At 39.2% G+C, this 20947-nt stretch overlaps 1 protein-coding gene across 1 annotated transcript in view; it reads left to right on the top strand.

Annotated features, from left to right (window-relative positions):
* Positions 1 to 322: 322 nt before the first annotated feature.
* ankrd13c (ankyrin repeat domain 13C) overlaps positions 323 to 20947 on the top strand; it is a 52966-nt gene continuing 32341 nt past the window's right edge. The window contains exon 1 of the mRNA XM_028812162.2: positions 323 to 1035. Within this exon, the coding sequence (XP_028667995.1) occupies positions 621 to 1035 (415 nt within the window). The 5' untranslated portion in view covers positions 323 to 620. The remainder of the gene's footprint in view (positions 1036 to 20947) is intronic.

The following is a 20947-nucleotide window of genomic DNA, read 5'->3' as shown; positions in this document are numbered from 1 at the left end:
GTACGCGGAAGCATCAATGCACAAGCTTCTATAACTAACTCTGTGATTAAACTTTTTATGTCGGATGCTTCCGTTTCACTTTCTGTCTGCGCCACAGATGATATTTATTAACGATCACAAACCTATAAGCATATTATCCTTATGTGTTAACTGCACCATTGAAACTTTAGAAAATAAAAGACCAACAGTTAAATAGTGACTTGAAGAGCACGCCTCTCCCTGTTCTTTGCAGCCAATGCTGTCTCCCGTGTAGTCAAGAGCAAGCGTCACAGTAACCTCGCGAGAACAGCTATCCACTTGAGCCTTAGAGGAAGCGGCCCGCCTTATCGCGAGAGCACTAGCGGAAGATGGCACTTGTCTTTTGATGGAGCCGAAGGATGTGATATAATCCAAGGGGCGCTTTTGCTTTCTTTAAAGGATGTTTTCCAAACTATTCCGATACTCGCCTGTTAAATAGTGAAGCCACTTCCACTTGTTCAGCCGTATGTTACAGCCAGCGGGATTCGTATTTTCATGTTCTGTCTTCACTTTCGTCTTAGAATTGTCCAGTCCGGCTGGCATCAACTTTCCTCGTCCCCTCCAGCTGTCCAACTACGCCTGTCATTACCGTCGATCCAGAAATGACCGGAGAGAAGATTCGCACTCTGCGCAAGGATCACAAACCCAGCAAACACGGTGACTATCTCGATCCAGATGAGGAAGCAGCTGCTGGGGCATTTACCTCCGCTAGCAGGACTAACAACCGGAGTAAAAACAATGAATTCTTCAGCAATCACAAGCTACCCAGATCTCCAGCGACCCCGCTGTTGCAGCAGCAGCAACAGCAACAGCAACAGCAGCAGCAGCAGCAGTCTGTGATCAACGCTAACACGAACACCAATACGTTTTCGGCGTCTGTTGATGACAGTAACAAAAACCCTATAGTCAACAGGATTGGGGAGTGCTTCCCTGTACACGAATGTGTCTTTAAGGGAGATGTACGCAAATTATCTTCACTCATCAGGACCCAAAATATAGCGCAAAAGGATATCCACGGTAAGTGCCCGGAAAACGGCAGATGTATTATTTATGTTCACTATGATCTGATGGCACACAGTAGCTTCTTTATGAAAATCATTTTGCATGTCAACTTTTGCTTACTTAAGGCAGTGTACAAAACTTGAGAAAAATCCGATGAAGGGTCTCTGGACGGGACTCTCGCAAGGGAGCATCTTCAATACCTCCGAGATGTTTTCTGTGCGACGGACAAATAGGTTGTATACCCTTGACATATGGTGCCAGTTTCCCCCGATTGGCGTACGCCTTGTTGCAGCTCGATCGCGGAAAGCTGTTATTGATCTGCTTTTTCTTGGTCCATCCTGGGGGTTCGGGAAGCTGGACATTGCTGTGTGTAAGGTGTTGACACGCTCCCCCTTTCTTTACCTTGGTCTTCTTCTCTTACTCTGATTTGTAAATGTATGAATTAATCGATTTGACGTATCTGGTTTAGCCCGCATTTTAGCGTAGTGGGTTTATTGCATCGAAACAGGTCGAGGTGTGCACGAGTATGCTATGTGTTGGGCTGGCGTCCGAATACTTGACTATTCTACGCTAGATGCCATTTACGACGATACAATGCATTGGTCGCTTCGCTTTACGATGGAAGCTTTTTAATTTCCGCTGAAGTATCCATTACGTTTAAAGTCTGTGAGTAGCAACTTTGAACTGTCTTTTCAAGTTCTTCTTGCTTATTATGTAATTAAAGTGACCCCGCCCCTCGTTATTCACCTGTCTGCAGCGGAGAACACCTTTTACTGTAGGTAAACAAAAGCTAGACCGGAAGCGAAACTGGCCCCGATGGAAAAAAAAAGTTTAATCGGTAAGTTTCTCATAGGGCAATTTTTGAATGAAAGCTTTGTTCTCACAGCAAGGCAAACATTTTCCCGGCCCCATCTCTCTCTCTGTTTCTGTCACTCATACAATCAGTAAACCTTCTTAAAATGTTTAAACAGAAAATATCAAGTGTCACAATTGCTGCATAGAAACTGGCAGTTTGGATTTTTAATGAACATGAGGGAATGCAGAATTTTACCGTGATTTAAGATCATATACACTAGCAGTCAAAAGTTTGGAATCCACCTGAAATGTTCATGTCTTTGATAGAAACTGATATACTCTTTATCAAGGTACAATTAAATTGATTTAAAAATGCAGCCAAGACATTTTTAGTTTTACTAATGGCTATTACTGATTGAAATGGCTGATTTTTGAATATACTATTCACATTATGACAGCAAATAGAGTTGTGAGATATACTACTTCCAAAAAAATCCTGTTTCTAAATTGGTAGAGTGTGATCATTTCAGTATTTTCTGTACCTGAAGTAACTATTAGTTTTCTACAACCACAAACCTTCTTCTTTTGATACATGGTGGAATACATAGGGAAAAATGTGGTTTGACATGTTGGAGATTTCATGGGGGACCCCCCCCCCCCCCCGGTTTTGAAGCAATCTAGACTTCTCTGGACCCCTCCTGCTTGGTTTGAAGCAAACTGAATGTGGCAAGAAGAAGGAGGTGCATTTGGTGCAATGTACCAGGGTGGCATGCAGTTGTATGGTTTACCAGGGAAGCTGGAGTAAGATGGTGGTCAGTTCAGAGTCATCTTTTATTTGTTGAAATAAACCCCTGCAGATTTTTTTTTTTTTTTCTCCAGCCGTCTGGAGGTTTTTTTTTTTTTTTTCTGTCCTCCCTGGCCATCGGACCTTACTCTTATTCTATGTTAATTAGTGTTGTCTTATTTTAATTTCTTATTTTGTCTTTTATTTTTGTTTTCTTCATTATATAAAGCACTTTGAGCTACTTTTTGTATGAAAATGTGCTATATAAATAAATGTTGTTGTTGTTGTTTTATGTTGATTTCTGTGTGAAACCATTGCTTTTTTTGGTTTCATGTTTTTTGAAATAAATATTCAGCCCTCAAAGAGTTAAGCTTGCCCTGAAACTTAAAAGATCTAGGCTTGGGTAACTTCATCATGTAAAGCACTGAAAATGTGCTATATAAATAAATGTTGTTGTTGTTTCTGAATCAGTTTTGATACCGGTACTGAGATCTGAGAGCTGAGATCAGTGCCGAGGTTAAACTTTTGGTACTGACCCAACACTGCTGCAAAGCCCCATTTTCAGCTGCCATTCCTTTAGTGTCCTAATGGTCAACTCCCTTAGCTTATCTTTATTTAGCCAAGTGTAAATGTAAATTAGTTATTAGAGAAACCTTTGTAGTTGCTTTAGAACCACTTAAACATTTTATTCTCTTCACTTGGGTTGCAAGGTACTGGAACTACTAACATTCTGGGTTCAAAAATAGCCAAAATAAAACGGCTTTCACAATAAACATGTCATTCTTTTGTTTTTCTTTTACACAATGAAGGTTATTCCATGTGACAGAATGCCAAAAAGCTGAACATTTCATACAAAGGTGGCTATTACTGTCTTGAGAGCAGAGGGCAAACCGATCTGACCTGGATAGAAAAAGAAGGAGAAGGTCCAGATGGACAGCTGCAGAGAATAAGGACATCAGAGTCTTTAGTGGGAGAAACAAATGTCTTATAGCTCTTCAGCTGACTTGTTTGTTAAGCACCAAACGGCAGTGCTGTCTACATCTGAAAAAAAGATGACTCTAGGATGTTGGTCTTGGAGGTAGAGTTCCAAAGAAAAAGTCGTATGTAAAACTGGAAAAAAAAAAAAAAAAAAAAAAAAAAAAAAAAATATATACAGTGGTGTGAAAAACTATTTGCCCCCTTCCTGATTTCTTATTCTTTTGCATGTTTGTCACACAAAATGTTTCTGATCATCAAACACATTTAACCATTAGTCAAATATAACACAAGTAAACACAAAATGCAGTTTGTAATTGGTGGTTTTTATTATTTAGGGAGAAAAAAAAATCCAAACCTACATGGCCCTGTGTGAAAAAGTAATTGCCCCCTGAACCTAATAACTGGTTGGGCCACCCTTAGCAGCAATAACTGCAATCAAGCGTTTGCGATAACTTGCAATGAGTCTTTGACAACGCTCTGGAGGAATTTTGGCCCACTCATCTTTGCAAAATTGTTGTAATTCAGCTTTATTTGAAGGTTTTCTAGCATGAACCGCCTTTTTAAGGTCATGCCATAGCATCTCAATTGGATTCAGGTCAGGACTTTGACTAGGCCACTCCAAAGTCTTCATTTTGTTTTTCTTCAGCCATTCAGAGGTGGATTTGCTGGTGTGTTTTGGGTCATTGTCCTGTTGCAGCACCCAAGATCGCTTCAGCTTGAGTTGACGAACAGATGGCCGGACATTCTCCTTCAGGATTTTTTGGTAGACAGTAGAATTCATGGTTCCATCTATCACAGCAAGCCTTCCAGGTCCTGAAGCAGCAAAACAACCCCAGACCATCACACTACCACCACCATATTTTACTGTTGGTATGATGTTCTTTTTCTGAAATGCTGTGTTCCTTTTACGCCAGATGTAACGGGACATTTGCCTTCCAAAAAGTTCAACTTTTGACTCATCAGTCCACAAGGTATTTTCCCAAAAGTCTTGGCAATCATTGAGATGTTTCTTAGCAAAATTGAGACGAGCCCTAATGTTCTTTTTGCTTAACAGTGGTTTGCGTCTTGGAAATCTGCCATGCAGGCCGTTTTTGCCCAGTCTCTTTCTTATGGTGGAGTCGTGAACACTGACCTTAATTGAGGCAAGTGAGGCCTGCAGTTCTTTAGACGTTGTCCTGGGGTCTTTTGTGACCTCTCGGATGAGTCGTCTCTGCGCTCTTGGGGTAATTTTGGTCGGCCGGCCACTCCTGGGAAGGTTCACCACTGTTCCATGTTTTTGCCATTTGTGGATAATGGCTCTCACTGTGGTTCGCTGGAGTCCCAAAGCTTTAGAAATGGCTTTATAACCTTTACCAGACTGATAGATCTCAATTACTTCTGTTCTCATTTGTTCCTGAATTTCTTTGGATCTTGGCATGATGTCTAGCTTTTGAGGTGCTTTTGGTCTACTTCTCTGTGTCAGGCAGCTCCTATTTAAGTGATTTCTTGATTGAAACAGGTGTGGCAGTAATCAGGCCTGGGGGTGGCTACGGAAATTGAACTCAGGTGTGATACACCACAGTTAGGTTATTTTTTTAACAAGGGGGCAATTACTTTTTCACACAGGGCCATGTAGGTTTGGATTTTTTTTCTCCCTAAATAATAAAAACCATCATTTAAAAACTGCATTTTGTGTTTACTTGTGTTATATTTGACTAATAGTTAAATGTGTTTGATGATCAGAAACATTTTGTGTGACAAACATGCAAAAGAATAAGAAATCAGGAAGGGGGCAAATAGTTTTTCACACCACTGTATATATATATATATATATATATATATATATATATATATATATATATATATATATATATATATATATATTAATATGGGCAAATGAACACAGCTATTGGGCGGCGATGACTGGAAAAGCATATGGTCAGCATCCAATAGTCATCTGTTCTCTGCTGCAGATGATAGTGGGATATGGTGTGTATTTAAGAAAGCAGCCAACTAAAGACCGATAAGGTGTTTGTTTCTCTCATTCCCACTCTGATATCCTTATCCTCTGAAGTAGTTGTTTTTTTGGGCCTTCTCCTTATTTTTCTTCTCTCCTGGTCACATCCAGTTTGCCTTGTTCTCACAAGAGAGTAACGGATACACTTGTATGAAATCTTCAGTTGCTTGGCGAGCTGTGACTTCATCCTGCCAAAAAAAACCCACAAATGGACATGTTTCTTCTGAAAGCAGTTTTGTTTTGGTCATTTCCTAAACTATAGGAATCTCAGCACCTTGAAACCCAAGTGAACAGAATGATAGGTTTCAGAATTGCTAATGCAATTACAGAGGCTTCTCTAATAACCAATTTGTTTATCCTTAACAACAACAACATTTATTTATATAGCACATTTTCATACAAAAAGTAGCTCAAAGTGCTTTACATAGTGAAGAAAAGAAAAATAAAAGACAAAATAAGAAATTAAAATAAAACAACATTAGTTAACATAGAAAAAGAGTACGGTCCGATGGCCAGGGGGGACAGAAAAAACAAAAAAAAACTCCAGACGGCTGGAGAAAAAAATAAAATCTGCAGTGGTTCCAGGCCACGAGACCGCTCAGTCCCCTCTGGGCATTCTACCTAACATAAATGAAATAGTCCTCTTTGTATTTAGGGTTCTCACGGAAGGACTTGATGATGATGGTCATGCAGACTTCTGGCTTTTAATCCATCACTGTTGGAACATCACGGTGCTTTGAGTAGATGCCCCACCACCAAAAGGACACTGGAAAAGGAAACAGAAGAGAGAGTAGGGGTTAGTACAGATTTGAGAGCCACCATGAATAGTTATTATAATGAATTGGATATACAGAGTATCAGGATTTAAATTACAGTGAAGTTATGAGAAGGCCATGTTAAAATGATGTGTTTTTGAAGTGCTCCACTGTATCAGCCTGGCGAATTCCTATATTCCAGATTTTAGGTGCATAACAGCAGAAGGCCGCCTCACCACTTCTTTTAAGTTTTGCTCTTGGAATTCTAAGGAGACACTCAGTTGAGGATCTGAGGTTACAATATGGAATATAAGATGTCAGACATTCCGACATATAAGATGGGGAGAAATTATTTAAGGCTTTATAAACCATAAGCAGAATTTTAAAGTCAATCCTGAATGACACAGGTAACCAGTGTAGTGACATCAAAACTGGAGAAATGTGCTTAGATTTTCTTTTCCTTGTTAGGATTCTAGCAGCTGCATTCTGCACTAGTTGCAAACAATTTATGTCTTTTTTGGGTATTCCTGAGAGGATTGCGTTACAGTAATCTAGCTGACTGAAAACGAACGCGTGAACTAATTTCTCAGCATCTTTCAATGATATAAGAGGTCTAACTTTTGCTATGTTTCTTAAGTGAAAAAATGCTGTCCTAGTGATCTGATTAATATGCGATTTAAAATTCAGATTACAGTCAACAGTTACCCCTAAGCTTTTTACCTCCATCTTGACTTTTAATCCTAATGCATCCAGTTTATTTCTAATAGCGTCATTGTATCCATTATTGCCAATCACTAAGATTTCAGTTTTCTCTTTATTTAGCTTGAGAAAGTTACTATTCATCCATTCTGAAATACAAGTCATACATTGTGTTAGTGAATCAAGAGAATTGGGGTCATCAGGTGCTATTGATAAATACAGCTGTGTGTCATCAGCATAGCTGTGGTAGCTCACGTTGTGCCCTGAGATAATCTGACCTAACGGAAGCATGTAGATTGAGAAGAGCAGCGGACCCAGGATAGAGCCTTGCAGAACACCATATAGGATATCATGTGTCTTTGAGTTGGAATTACCACAACTAACAAAGAATTTTCTCCCTGCCAGGTAGGATTCAAACCAATTTAAGACACTGCCAGAGAGGCCCACCCATTGACTAAGGCAATTTCTAAGAATATTATGATCTATGGTGTCAAATGCGGCACTCAGATCTAAGAGGATGAGAACAGATAAATGGCCTTTGTCTGCATTTACCCACAAGTCATTTACTACTTCAACGAGTGCAGTTTCTGTGCTGTGATTTGTTCTAAAACCTGACTGAAATTTATCAAGAATAGCATGTTTATTGAGGTGCTCATTTAACTGCATAATGACTGCCTTCTCTAGAATTAATTGGTCATCTTATATGTTAAGTGAGTTGACTACTAGGAAACTGAAGGAATCGCTCCTGAAAATAAGGTTTTGCCATCATACGTAATCGATACATTTAAAAATTTTCAATTTCAAACAGTAATAGCCATTAGCAACACAAGTAATGTTTTGGCTGTATTTTTAAATCAGTTTAATGGTGTCTTGATTAAAAAATGTATCCATTTTTATCAAAACATGAAATGTTTTGGTGTTTAATAGTGTAGAATAATAATAATTTTATGTTTAATCCTCAGGTTTCAGATAAACATAAATATTTGTACAAATTATATTTTAGCTAAATATCCAGACTTGCATACGTGCAAACTGTAGAAGGGATGGAATTCTATCCTAAGACTGTCATGTGCAAAGCAGAAACCAGGTCTGTACAGAATAATAGTACATCATAGAACAATGTTTTTTAACCTTTCTGGTGTTGTGACCCACTTTTTTCAATGTTAGTATTTTCATGACCCCTTGGAGATTCAAACATGATTATGAGAGCAGGGCGAGGGGCATCCCCTTAGTGATTTAAAGTGTGGTCATCATCCCCCTTGGTGATTCGAGAGCAATGACTGGAACAGCGACTTGCTGCCACCCACTCTTGATATACCATGACGCACTTTCATCATATGGAATAGCAGCTCTGGTTGGGAAACACTGTTATAGAGTATACTCATTCACATAGTCATGATCATGAATAACACTGGGTAATTAAACTAAGTTTTCTTTTATCACATATCTATTATTAAAAAAAAAAAAAATCTTGGAAGGAGACGATACGTGATCTTCTCGGAAGACAATTATTTGACGTCTTGTGAGACAAGCCAGTGAGACAAAAGGACAGCTGTTGTACAGGCTTTTAAATGATCGACGCACAGCGTGACAAACAGAACACGCAGCAGAAAGAGAGCAGGTGATCAGACCGCATCTCCTTAGCGTGCGTTCAGCACCCCCTCCTCCCCCACACACAACCCTCTCCTCATTCCCCAAAACCCCCCCTTCCCCCCAATGCGTGAGCAGCAGAGAAGCGAAGTGGCTGGACCATAGCCCCCTAGTATTAATAAATGTAGATCTTAAAATATTTTGGATGATGAATTCAAAGATCTAATCAAACTTTCTCCGTCATGCAAGGATTTCAAGTGACACATGATTAAAATTTACAATATTCATATTTTTACACTGTTCATTTACTCCTCTGCTCCACAGTTTAAAATTACATATCAAACAATTCAGACATGATTAAAGTGTACATTGCAGACTTTCATTTAATTACATTTGCGCACATTTCAGCCACACCATGCAGAAACGACAGCACTTCGCATACATCATGGTTCCCCCCATTTCAGGTCACCATAATGTTTGGGACACAGCAACAGCAGGTCTATTAAAGCTGTCATATATAAGACTTTGTCGCATATCCTTTGCATGGAATGACTGCTTGAAGTCTGTGATTCATGGACATCACCAGGTGCTGAGGATCTCATCTGGTGATGCTCTGCGAAGCCGCTAATGGTGCCATCTTCAGCTCCTGGTTGTTGTGGGAGGTTTGTCCCCTTAAGTTTTTCTCTTTAGCATATGGAAAGCCTGCTCATTTGGACTGAAATCAGGTGAGTGGCTCGGCCATTCAAAAATTTTCAGCTTTTTAGTTTGAAAGACTCCTGTGTGGCCTTAGCTATACATTTGGAATTGTTATGTTGTTGAGGGATGATGCACCATCCAGTGAGTTTGGAGACATTTACTGGAACTTGAGCAGATCGGATGTTTCTGTATACCTCAGAATTTATTGTGCCTCTGTTGACAGTAGTTCCATCATGTGAAGATACATTGAGTGTGCCAGTACCTGTGGCAGCCATACATGCCCCAAGCCATAACACACCCCAACATCATGTTTAACAGATGAGGTGGTCTGCTTTGGATCTCGGGCACTTCCTTTTCATCTCCACATCTTGCTCTTGCTGTCACTCTGATACAGGTTTATCATTGTCTTGCCTGTCCATAAGACCTTTTCCAGAATTCTGCAAGCTCTTTTAAGTAGTTTTTCCCAAACTATAATCTGGCCATCTTATTTTTGTGATTGAACTAGTGTGGACACCTGGGGGTGCTGTTGCCCCGTGAACCCAACATACACACAAGTTTTAAAGCACTAAGAATATTTTACTTCTTTTTCTTCTTCTATAGTGCCTCCAAAGCACCACATCCACCACAACAGACACAAATCAAACTCCTGAATAAAATACAATTGTCCTCCACACCTCCCAGCAAGCTCTGTCACAGTCTTTCCCAACTCCGGCTCACTTGCTGGGTTTCCTATAGTCCTTTATATAGTTCTTGACCTGGAAGTGCTTCTCTTCTTATGTTCACGTGACTTGTCAACACTTCTGGGTCAGATGGAGAATTACATTTTCCTTCATCCCGGAAGTACTTCTGTCCTTCCGTCCCCATGACTTGGGAGTACTTCTGGGCTATATGGAAAGTATAAATCCTTGTGTCTCCCGGCAGCGTCACCTGGCGGTACCCACAGTACCCAGCAGGGCTGTGAAGCCGATCTACAAAGTCCATGATGGCCTGCGGAAATCCAGGGCACCGCTACGCTGCAGGGAACTCGCCATCTGGTGTCTTGGGGGAGGCAGTGTCCCTGAATAGGTGCCTTCCCCCATCTTTCTTCTCTTCAGGTGTCTCGGCCAGGTTGAGCAGCCAGCTGTCCACCACACTAGTGACTTGTGTCTTGCAGTGTAGCCTCTGTATTTCTGTTCATGAAGTCTTCTGCAGATAGTCATCTCTGACACACACACACACACACACACACACACACACACACACACACACACATCTGACTCCTGAAGACTGTTTCTGAGCTGTCAGGCAGGCATTTGGGGGCTTTTTCTTTACCTTAGTGAGGATTCTTCTGTCATCAGCGGTGGAGGTCTTCCTTGGCCTACCAGGCCTTTTGTGATTACTTAAGTCACCAGTGTGTTCTTTCTTGTTAATGCGTTCAAGGAAGTTCATTGTAGTCATCCTAAGGTTTTACTGATGTCCCTAATGGTTTTATTTTTGTTTTTTAGCCTAATAATGGCATCTTTGACTTTCATTGTCACACCTCTTGTCCTCATGTTGAGCAATGGCAACTACAGACTCCAAAGGTAGTCTGTAGGTAGAACCAAGTCAAGGTATCTTATGCCTGCACTAAGAAGCAATGAAACACACCTGAGAAATCCCATACACCTGTGATGCCAATTGTCCCAAACATTATGCCCCTGAAATGGGGGAACCATGCATTAAAAGTGTTGTCATTTCTCCGTGGTGTATGCAAGTCCCCTTGAATGAACGTCTGCAATGTGCGCTTTAATCACATCTGAGTTTTTTTAAATTTTAGACTGTCGAGCAGAGGAGTAATTCAACAAAAATGTGTCTTTGTCCCAAACATTATGGAGGGCACATTACAACACACATTTTTTGTGCATCAAAGAAACTACCAACAAATAATTTAAATTGTACTGTAAGATTTAATGACTGTAAATTGAATTGCATTGTGGGGATCGTCAGCAGTTTTCCCGTTGTAAATGCAATGTAAATAAATGCACTATAATGAGTATATTAGATACCCTGGGATGGTGATGCACGTCCTGTGGAAAGTTATGTTAAACGTAACGGTGGAGGTAGATAATAATATGTTTTTATTGAAATATAGAAATTCTGTATAAGGACACATGAATGATATATTGTAGTGTTTTATGGGAAATAGTTTGACCTTGAGTGATATGTCTTAAGAAGTAGTTGGTTGCGTCATTGATGGCCTTGGTGAACATGATTAAAGCAAACTTGCTTTTCTCAAAAATGTCTGCACTTTTTAACAGACTTAGCTTGCTTGATGGCATTTGGGAATTCCCTAAGAAGAGCTTGAAACTCCAAATAATGTGGCCAGGTCTGTATAGCTTGAAATGTTACCTTGGCAACATATTAAAATACACTAATGTTCCTGCATTAAAAATAATTTGTTTTTAAAAACCATTTGGCATGCTCAAATAAAAAAAAAAAAAAACTTGCCCACACACACACAAACACAAACTCTTGCAATCCCTTGTTAAAATCTTCATATGCAATATCAGTAGGGCTTTAAAGAAATATCATCTCTACATGAGCCTAGTTAGAGTTACAGTGCTTAATTTACAGTAAGACTAAAAACATCCTGGAACATTGAAAAGCATTTTAATTCATGGACGTGATACACCAAGAAAAGAAGTAGAGAATTCCTTGTCTAGAAGATAGCTAAGGTGATTTTTCATGGGGAGGGTAAAGAGGCTAAGAAACACGGGGAAAGAGAGATGGCAGAGAATTTGTTTGGGGTGAGAAAAGTTGGAGATGGGGTCAAGATTTATGCAGTTAAGCATCAAGGTTTTCATTTTGTTTGTTTTCTTTTCTACTTTATTTCTCTGTTGTGTTAATCATATAATAAACACACATTTTTTTGGATCTTTGGCTCCCCAAATATTTCCGATATGGAGAAATTTTGGGGCTAAATTCCATAATTTCTCCATAAGGTCTGACTGATGAACTTGTAATATTGCAGAGATAGCACCACTCAGGTGCTTGGGAACATACATGTGAGAGTGAGGACCAGAGGGCACTCCTAGGCTGAGTTTGAACTGTGATGGGGCACGATCACAACAAAAGCAATAAAAAGATATGATTAGAGTGGTGTATGTGATATTATTCATCTTGACTTTCAGAAAGCATTTGATAAGGTGGCACAGTGTCTCGTTGGGAACCAAACTAAAAGAAGTGGGAGTTCAGGGTGTGGTGTGTAGATCGGTGCATATTGAGTCAGACACAGGAAGCAGAGGGTGATGGTGCAAGGAACTTTATTGGAATTGGAATTGGAATTGGATGATGATAAAATTGGTGTCCCTCAGGTGTGAATGCTGGGGTTGCTGCTAGTTTTAATATATATATAATGTGGAGTTTGCATGTTCTCCCCGTGTCTGCGTGGGTTTCCTCCGGGCGCTCCGGTTTCCTCCCACAGTCCAAAGACATGCAGGTTAGGTGGATTGGTGATTCTAAATTGGCCCTAGTGTGTGCTTGGTGTGTGGGTGTGTTTGTGTGTGTCCTGCGGTGGGTTGGCACCCTGCTCAGGATTGTTTCCTGCCTTGTGCCCTGTGTTGGCTGGGATTGGCTCCAGCAGACCCCCGTGACCCTGTGTTCGGATTCAGCGGGTTGGAAAATGGATGGATGGATGGAGATATATATATATATATATATATATATATATATATATATATATAAATGATTTGGATAGGAATATAAGTAACAAGCTAATTAACTTTGTTGATGATATCAAGATAAGTGGATTGGCTGATAATCTAGAATCTGTTGAACCATTACAGAGGGACTTGGACAGCATGCAGGTTTAGACAGATTCGTGGCAAATATTACATGTGGGAGGTAAAACTGTTAGATTACACATTTGGAGGTCTGAAAATTGAAAATGTACCTAATGAGAAGGATTTAGGAATCATAGTGGACTCGTCACAATCAAATTCCAGACAGTGTTCAACAACAACATTTATTTCTATAGCACATTTTCATACAAACAATGCAGCTCAAAGTGATTTACATGATGAAGAAAAAGAAAAAAGACAAAATAAATAATTAAAATTAGGGAACACTAATTAACATAGAATAAAAGTAAGGTCTGATGGCCAGGGAGGACAGAAAAAAAAAAAAAAAAAAAACTCCAGACGGCTAGAGAAAAAAAATAAAAAAATGAATAAAATCAAATACAAATCAGAAGGCATTAAGAAGGCTAACAGAATGTTGGTTTGTATAGCACCCTGATTTGTAGAGTGCAAGGAAATGGAGGTTATACTTTAGTTTTATACACACTGGTTAGATTTCACCTGGAGTACTGTGAACAGTTTGGTCACCAGGCTACTGTCAGTTGTGCAGCACTTCACATCGTGTCACTCTTTTATGCATAAAGGTTACATTTCCAGTTGTACAGTGGGAGCACAACACATGGCCCAGTGCCTGCATCATACAGGAATTCATTAGTTCCTGAAAACAAAGTTAATTAGGTAGAAAAACATCTGTTATCACAATCTGTAGGATATTTAACCTTACGGTCAACATGCTATACATACCCATGGTTCATTTAAAATATTTGTGTTTTTTGATTTAAAGTACAGTAATGTTGCTTCACTGTAATTTTATTAAGTTTGAAATGGTTTTCTGTAAAGTATGTAATAAAGCATTATATTATACATTTTTGCTGGTATTTCATTAACAGACATTTTAAGTGCATTTTTCAGCCTTGCATTTAAAATCAGGTTATGGATGTCCATGAAAACAAAATGTGTTTGTAAACTGGGGCCGTCTTTTTTTTTTTTTTTGTAATTAATAATAAAATAAATAAAATATTAAATAATGGGGAATTTGTAGAAAGTAGCTATAATGTATACTGAATGATTAAATGTTCCCTTGTTGTATCTCTCTATTATAAAAAAAAAAATCTTGGAAGGAGATGAGACGTGATTTTCTCAGCGAGACACTTTCATGCCCCACGAGAGGATACGTTGTGCCAAGAGATTTAACCACACCCGGGGCCAGAAATAAAAGACAAAAAGTAGGTGACAAATTATAATGTCATAAAGAATTCAAAAACGTTTGTGCAGTACACATGTAGAGCAGGTTACAGATAATGGAAGTACAAAAATTCAAAGGTCTCAAAAAAAAGATAGTAAAGATCGCATTAACGCAAACAAATAGAAATTATTACTCGGTGTAATAACGGAACAGTGAAAAGAGATTGAATATATTGTTCAGATTTAAATTTTAAGTCAGAGACTTGTAGATCGCCTAATTTAGTGTTGCCATCAGGGAAAAAAAAGTAGTGTTTGCTCTCAATTAAGAGCCATATCCATGAGAATTAAAAGATTCCAAAAACGTTGGCGCGGTACACATGTAGGGCAGGTTAGAGATAATGGAAGTACGAAAATTTGAAAGTCACAAAAAAAAAAAAGGATAGTAAAGATTGCATTAGCGCAAACAAAAGAAAATGTTTACTCCGTGAAATAACGGAACAGCGAAAAAAGTTCGAATATATTGTTCGGATTTAAACTTTAAGTCAGAGACTTGTAGATTGTCTAATTTAGTGTTGCCATCAGGGAAAAAAAAAGTAGTGTTTCTTCTCAATGAAGAGGCGTATCTGCGAAAATTAAAATGTTTATTGTTTGGTGAAAGTGAAATTCCACGAGAGAAAATTTCAAGCCCCATGAGACAAGAGGCTTATGCAAAGAGATTTGGAAAAGTCCTGCCCACATAACCACACACACGGTTCAATCATTTCTGATTTGTAGGCGTTGTCACGATGTAATTCCAAACATTAAATCAAAAATCAATGCGATATTGATGAAAAGGTAAAAGTGAAAAGAGATTGAATATGTGTATATAGTTGATATGACAGAAGTATGTAGATATTGTTTGGCTGTAAACTTGAAGTCGGCGACTTGTAGATCGTCTACAGTGGTGTGAAAAACTATTTGCCCCCTTCCTGATTTCTTATTCTTTTGCATGTTTGTCACACAAAATGTTTCTGATCATCAAACACATTTAACCATTAGTCAAATATAACACAAGTAAACACAAAATGCAGTTTTTAAATGATGGTGTTTATTATTTAGGGAGAAAAAAAATCCAAACCTACATGGCCCTGTGTGAAAAAGTAATTGCCCCCTTGTTAAAAAATAACCTAACTGTGGTGTATCACACCTGAGTTCAATTTCCGTAGCCACCCCCAGGCCTGATTACTGCCACACCTGTTTCAATCAAGAAATCACTTAAATAGGAGCTGCCTGACACAGAGAAGTAGACCAAAAGCACCTCAAAAGCTAGACATCATGCCAAGATCCAAAGAAATTCAGGAACAAATGAGAACAGAAGTAATTGAGATCTATCAGTCTGGTACAGGTTATAAAGCCATTTCTAAAGCTTTGGGACTCCAGCGAACCACAGTGAGAGCCATTATCCACAAATGGCAAAAACATGGAACAGTGGTGAACCTTCCCAGGAGTGGCCGGCCGACCAAAATTACCCCAAGAGCGCAGAGACGACTCATCCGAGAGGTCACAAAAGACCCCAGGACAACGTCTAAAGAACTGCAGGCCTCACTTGCCTCAATTAAGGTCAGTGTTCACGACTCCACCATAAGAAAGAGACTGGGCAAAAACGGCCTGCATGGCAGATGTCCAAGACGCAAACCACTGTTAAGCAAAAAGAACATTAGGGCTCGTCTCAATTTTGCTAAGAAACATCTCAATGATTGCCAAGACTTTTGGGAAAATACCTTGTGGACTGATGAGACAAAAGTTGAACTTTTTAGAAGGCAAATGTCCCGTTACATCTGGCGTAAAAGGAACACAGCATTTCAGAAAAAGAACATCATACCAACAGTAAAATATGGTGGTGGTAGTGTGATGGTCTGGGGTTGTTTTGCTGCTTCAGGACCTGGAAGGCTTGCTGTGATAGATGGAACCATGAATTCTACTGTCTACCAAAAAATCCTGAAGGAGAATGTCCGGCCATCTGTTCGTCAACTCAAGCTGAAGCGATCTTGGGTGCTGCAACAGGACAATGACCCAAAACACACCAGCAAATCCACCTCTGAATGGCTGAAGAAAAACAAAATGAAGACTTTGGAGTGGCCTAGTCAAAGTCCTGACCTGAATCCAATTGAGATGCTATGGCATGACCTTAAAAAGGTGGTTCATGCTAGAAAACCCTCAAATAAAGCTGAATTACAACAATTTTGCAAAGATGAGTGGGCCAAAATTCCTCCAGAGCGCTGTAAAAGACTCATTGCAAGTTATCGCAAACGCTTGATTGCAGTTATTGCTGCTAAGGGTGGCCCAACCAGTTATTAGGTTCAGGGGGCAATTACTTTTTCACACAGGGCCATGCAGGTTTGGATTTTTTTTTCTCCCTAAATAATAAAAACCACCATTTACAAACTGCATTTTGTGTTTACTTGTGTTATATTTGACTAATGGTTAAATGTGTTTGATGATCAGAAACATTTTGTGTGACAAACATGCAAAAGAATAAGAAATCAGGAAGGGGGCAAATAGTTTTTCACACCACTGTAAGTAGTGTTTCTTCCTAATTAAGAGGGAGAATTAAAAGTTTTGTTGTTTGGTGAAAGTGAAATCCACATACTCGAGCGACAGAGACGTGAAGTTGCTGGCGCATAGCGCGGGGTGGGGGTTTTGGGGGAATAGAGATCTGGCAAGTGAAGAAAGCAGGGGTTTCATAGTGACTTTAGTTTTTTTTCCTTTTTGGAGTACTAGGGTGTTGTACCGTGTTAGCCATTATGAATGTAGAGAAAAGCCAAGCAAAATGACACCTTTTGTTGGCTAACTAGAAAGATTACAATATGCAAGCTTTCGAGGCAACTCAGGCCCCTTCTACATCTTGCCTGAAGAAGGGGCCTGAGTTGCCTCGAAAGCTTGCATATTGTAATCTTTCTAGTTAGCCAATAAAAGGTGTCATTTTGCTTGGCTTTTCTCTACATTCCTTTTTGGATAAAGATTTAAATTTTTAGGTAGTACCCATTATAGAAATTCAATGATTGAAAAAACATTTTTTCAATTTATTTGCATATTTTATGTAATGAGTCAAACTTTCAAATTTTCCTTAAGCATTTACAAGAATATCTGGTAAAACAAATTTAGGTTTTGCAACCTGTTTCTGCAAGGTGTTCTTACAAAGACCAACATAACAATGTTACCTCATGGTAAAAAAATGAAATGTATTTATCTTTTTATTTAAAAAATAAGTCAAATAACTTGTCAAACTGTAATTTGTCTTACATGTCAAGTTATTCAACGTCGTTTCAAAGCATAGGAGTGGCTGTCAGTGCTTCTGCAACTTTCCAGCAACGAAAAATATAGCATTTATATTCAGTGGTTTGAATTTGTACTTTTGGCCACAACATGTACAATATAACAGATGTGCGATTTTACACGGTGATGAGATTCTCTGACTACTTTGCAAAGACAGATAATTGAAATTGTTGAAATATTAACTTTAAAGTGGAAGCGGGAGTAATAGCAATAGAAATGTATGGCCGCGTGTGTGTGTAATGAATTTTAAATTGGTTCAATCTGAAGTTGTTGAGTGGGTCTGAGCACGGCCAGATAGATCATTTCTTCGCTTGTCTTTCACTTAGTATTGGATGCACAATAACTCAGAACAGCACTAGTTTGAGTAATACCTGATTTCATCACTTGTTGGACAATTTCACAGTGTGGTAACTTATTCTGCATTCCTTTTGAAGCGGACAGTCAGAATTTTCATCTGTAACACCCCCTGAAATTGGATCTCCAACTTGGGGCTGGCCTGTTAAGTCCAAGTTTGTCCAACTTCAATCCAAAATGGCAACGTACACCACACCACACTTTGGGGACAAAGGAAGGGATGTTTAATGTAATTTGAACACGTGGTATATGGAAGTAGTTTGTAATTCGTTTATTTTAGTGGAATCAATAGAAAGCAGATTTGTTGCCTTACTTTTTGTACCTCATATTTGTAGTTGTAGTATTATACTGTTTATTAGCACTTCTGTCTATTTGTGTCTCTTTAAATCAGTCCTACACACCGTACTGTTCCAACCTCTATCCGTGATATGTTGCAACAATGCTTGAACATGCAAAATATCACATAATGTGTTGTTATCAGTATTTGTTCTAATGGAGCAAGGACAACAAAGGTTTTCCTGGATGCGCCCATATTGGTTTTCTGAATGTTTTACTGAAACGCAGTCAACTCGAGTGTGATGTCTTTCCCAGCTCAGACCTCCGACTTCAGAAGTAAATGGGACACAGCATTAGAATACATTGCTGGCTTATCAACTATAACACTATATATATACAGTGGTGTGAAAAACTATTTGCCCCCTTCCTGATTTCTTATTCTTTTGCATGTTTGTCACACAAAATGTTTCTGATCATCAAACACATTTAACTATTAGTCAAATATAACACAAGTAAACACAAAATGCAGTTTTTAAATGATGGTGTTTATTATTTAGGGAGAAAAAAAATCCAAACCTACATGGCCATGTGTGAAAAAGTAATTGCCCCCTTGTTAAAAAATAACCTAACTGTGGTGTATCACACCTGAGTTCAATTTCCGTAGCCACCCCCAGGCCTGATTACTGCCACACCTGTTTCAATCAAGAAATCACTTAAATAGGAGCTGCCTGACACAGAGAAGTAGACCAAAAGCACCTCAAAAGCTAGACATCATGCCAAGATCCAAAGAAATTCAGGAACAAATGAGAACAGAAGTAATTGAGATCTATCAGTCTGGTAAAGGTTATAAAGCCATTTCTAAAGCTTTGGGACTCCAGCGAACCACAGTGAGAGCCATTATCCACAAATGGCAAAAACATGGAACAGTGGTGAACCTTCCCAGGAGTGGCCGGCCGACCAAAATTACCCCAAGAGCGCAGAGACGACTCATCCGAGAGGTCACAAAAGACCCCAGGACAACGTCTAAAGAACTGCAGGCCTCACTTGCCTCAATTAAGGTCAGTGTTCACGACTCCACCATAAGAAAGAGACTGGGCAAAAACGGCCTGCATGGCAGATTTCCAAGACGCAAACCACTGTTAAGCAAAAAGAACATTAGGGCTCGTCTCAATTTTGCTAAGAAACATCTCAATGATTGCCAAGACTTTTGGGGAAAATACCTTGTGGACTGATGAGTCAAAAGTTGAACTTTTTGGAAGGCAAATGTCCCATTACATCTGGCGTAAAAGGAACACAGCATTTCAGAAAAAGAACATCATACCAACAGTAAAATATGGTGGTGGTAGTGTGATGGTCTGGGGTTGTTTTGCTGCTTCAGGACCTGGAAGGCTTGCTGTGATAGATGGAACCATGAATTCTACTGTCTACCAAAAAATCCTGAAGGAGAATGTCCGGCCATCTGTTCGTCAACTCAAGCTGAAGCGATCTTGGGTGCTGCAACAGGACAATGACCCAAAACACACCAGCAAATCCACCTCTGAATGGCTGAAGAAAAACAAAATGAAGACTTTGGAGTGGCCTAGTCAAAGTCCTGACCTGAATCCAATTGAGATGCTATGGCATGACCTTAAAAAGGCGGTTCATGCTAGAAAACCCTCAAATAAAGCTGAATTACAACAATTTTGCAAAGATGAGTGGGCCAAAATTCCTCCAGAGCGCTGTAAAAGACTCATTGCAAGTTATCGCAAACGCTTGACTGCAGTTATTGCTGCTAAGGGTGGCCCAACCAGTTATTAGGTTCAGGGGGCAATTACTTTTTCACACAGGGCCATGTAGGTTTGGATTTTTTTTTCTCCCTAAATAATAAACACCACCATTTACAAACTGCATTTTGTGTTTACTTGTGTTATATTTGACTAATGGTTAAATGTGTTTGATGATCAGAAACATTTTGTGTGACAAACATGCAAAAGAATAAGAAATCAGGAAGGGGGCAAATAGTTTTTCACACCACTGTATCACTATAACACAGTGATAAAAGGATGTCTTATTTTGCTTAAACGTTACACAAATTAAAATTTAGTTAACTAAGAGCTGTTTAAAAAAATCTTTACCCTGGTATTTTTATTTAATTTGAAATAGGAAAATGTTGAACTATGCCATCCCTTAAGACTCCTCTCTGTCCATGAATTACTGCCTAAAATCAAATCATGAGCTTTCTGTGTGGGAAAAGGAAGGGATGTTCAATGTAATTTGAACACCTCGTATATGTAAGTAGTTTGTAATTCATTTATTTTAGTGGAATCAATAGAAAACTGATTTGTTGCCTTACTTTTTGTATCCTTATATTTTCAAACTGGTTAGCATGGCTGTTTTTCTATATTATTCATGCAGTTTGGGTGCTGACAACTTTTGTCTATTTAATTATGTCTACACACACTCACACATCAGAATCAAAATGTATTTTTAGCCTTTCATTTTCAGCACATTTAAATAACCACCTGGCAACCACTGTCCACCACCTCCCAACTCCAACTCGACGAGATGCGGAGTGGTTCCCTATAAGTCAGACCTGGGATTACTTCCGTTGCCCCAGTGGCGGAATCTCTTTATAAAGGAGATGACCTCCTTCTGCAGCTCCCACTGGTGGACACCAAGCACCCCTGCAGGGCTGCTCTCCATGTCTACA

This window comes from Erpetoichthys calabaricus, chromosome 10 (genome assembly GCF_900747795.2).
Source record: "Erpetoichthys calabaricus chromosome 10, fErpCal1.3, whole genome shotgun sequence".
NCBI classification, from domain to species: Eukaryota; Metazoa; Chordata; class Cladistia; order Polypteriformes; family Polypteridae; genus Erpetoichthys; species Erpetoichthys calabaricus.
The sequence above is the reverse complement of the archived record's forward strand: the minus strand, read 5'-3'. Positions and strand labels throughout refer to the sequence as shown.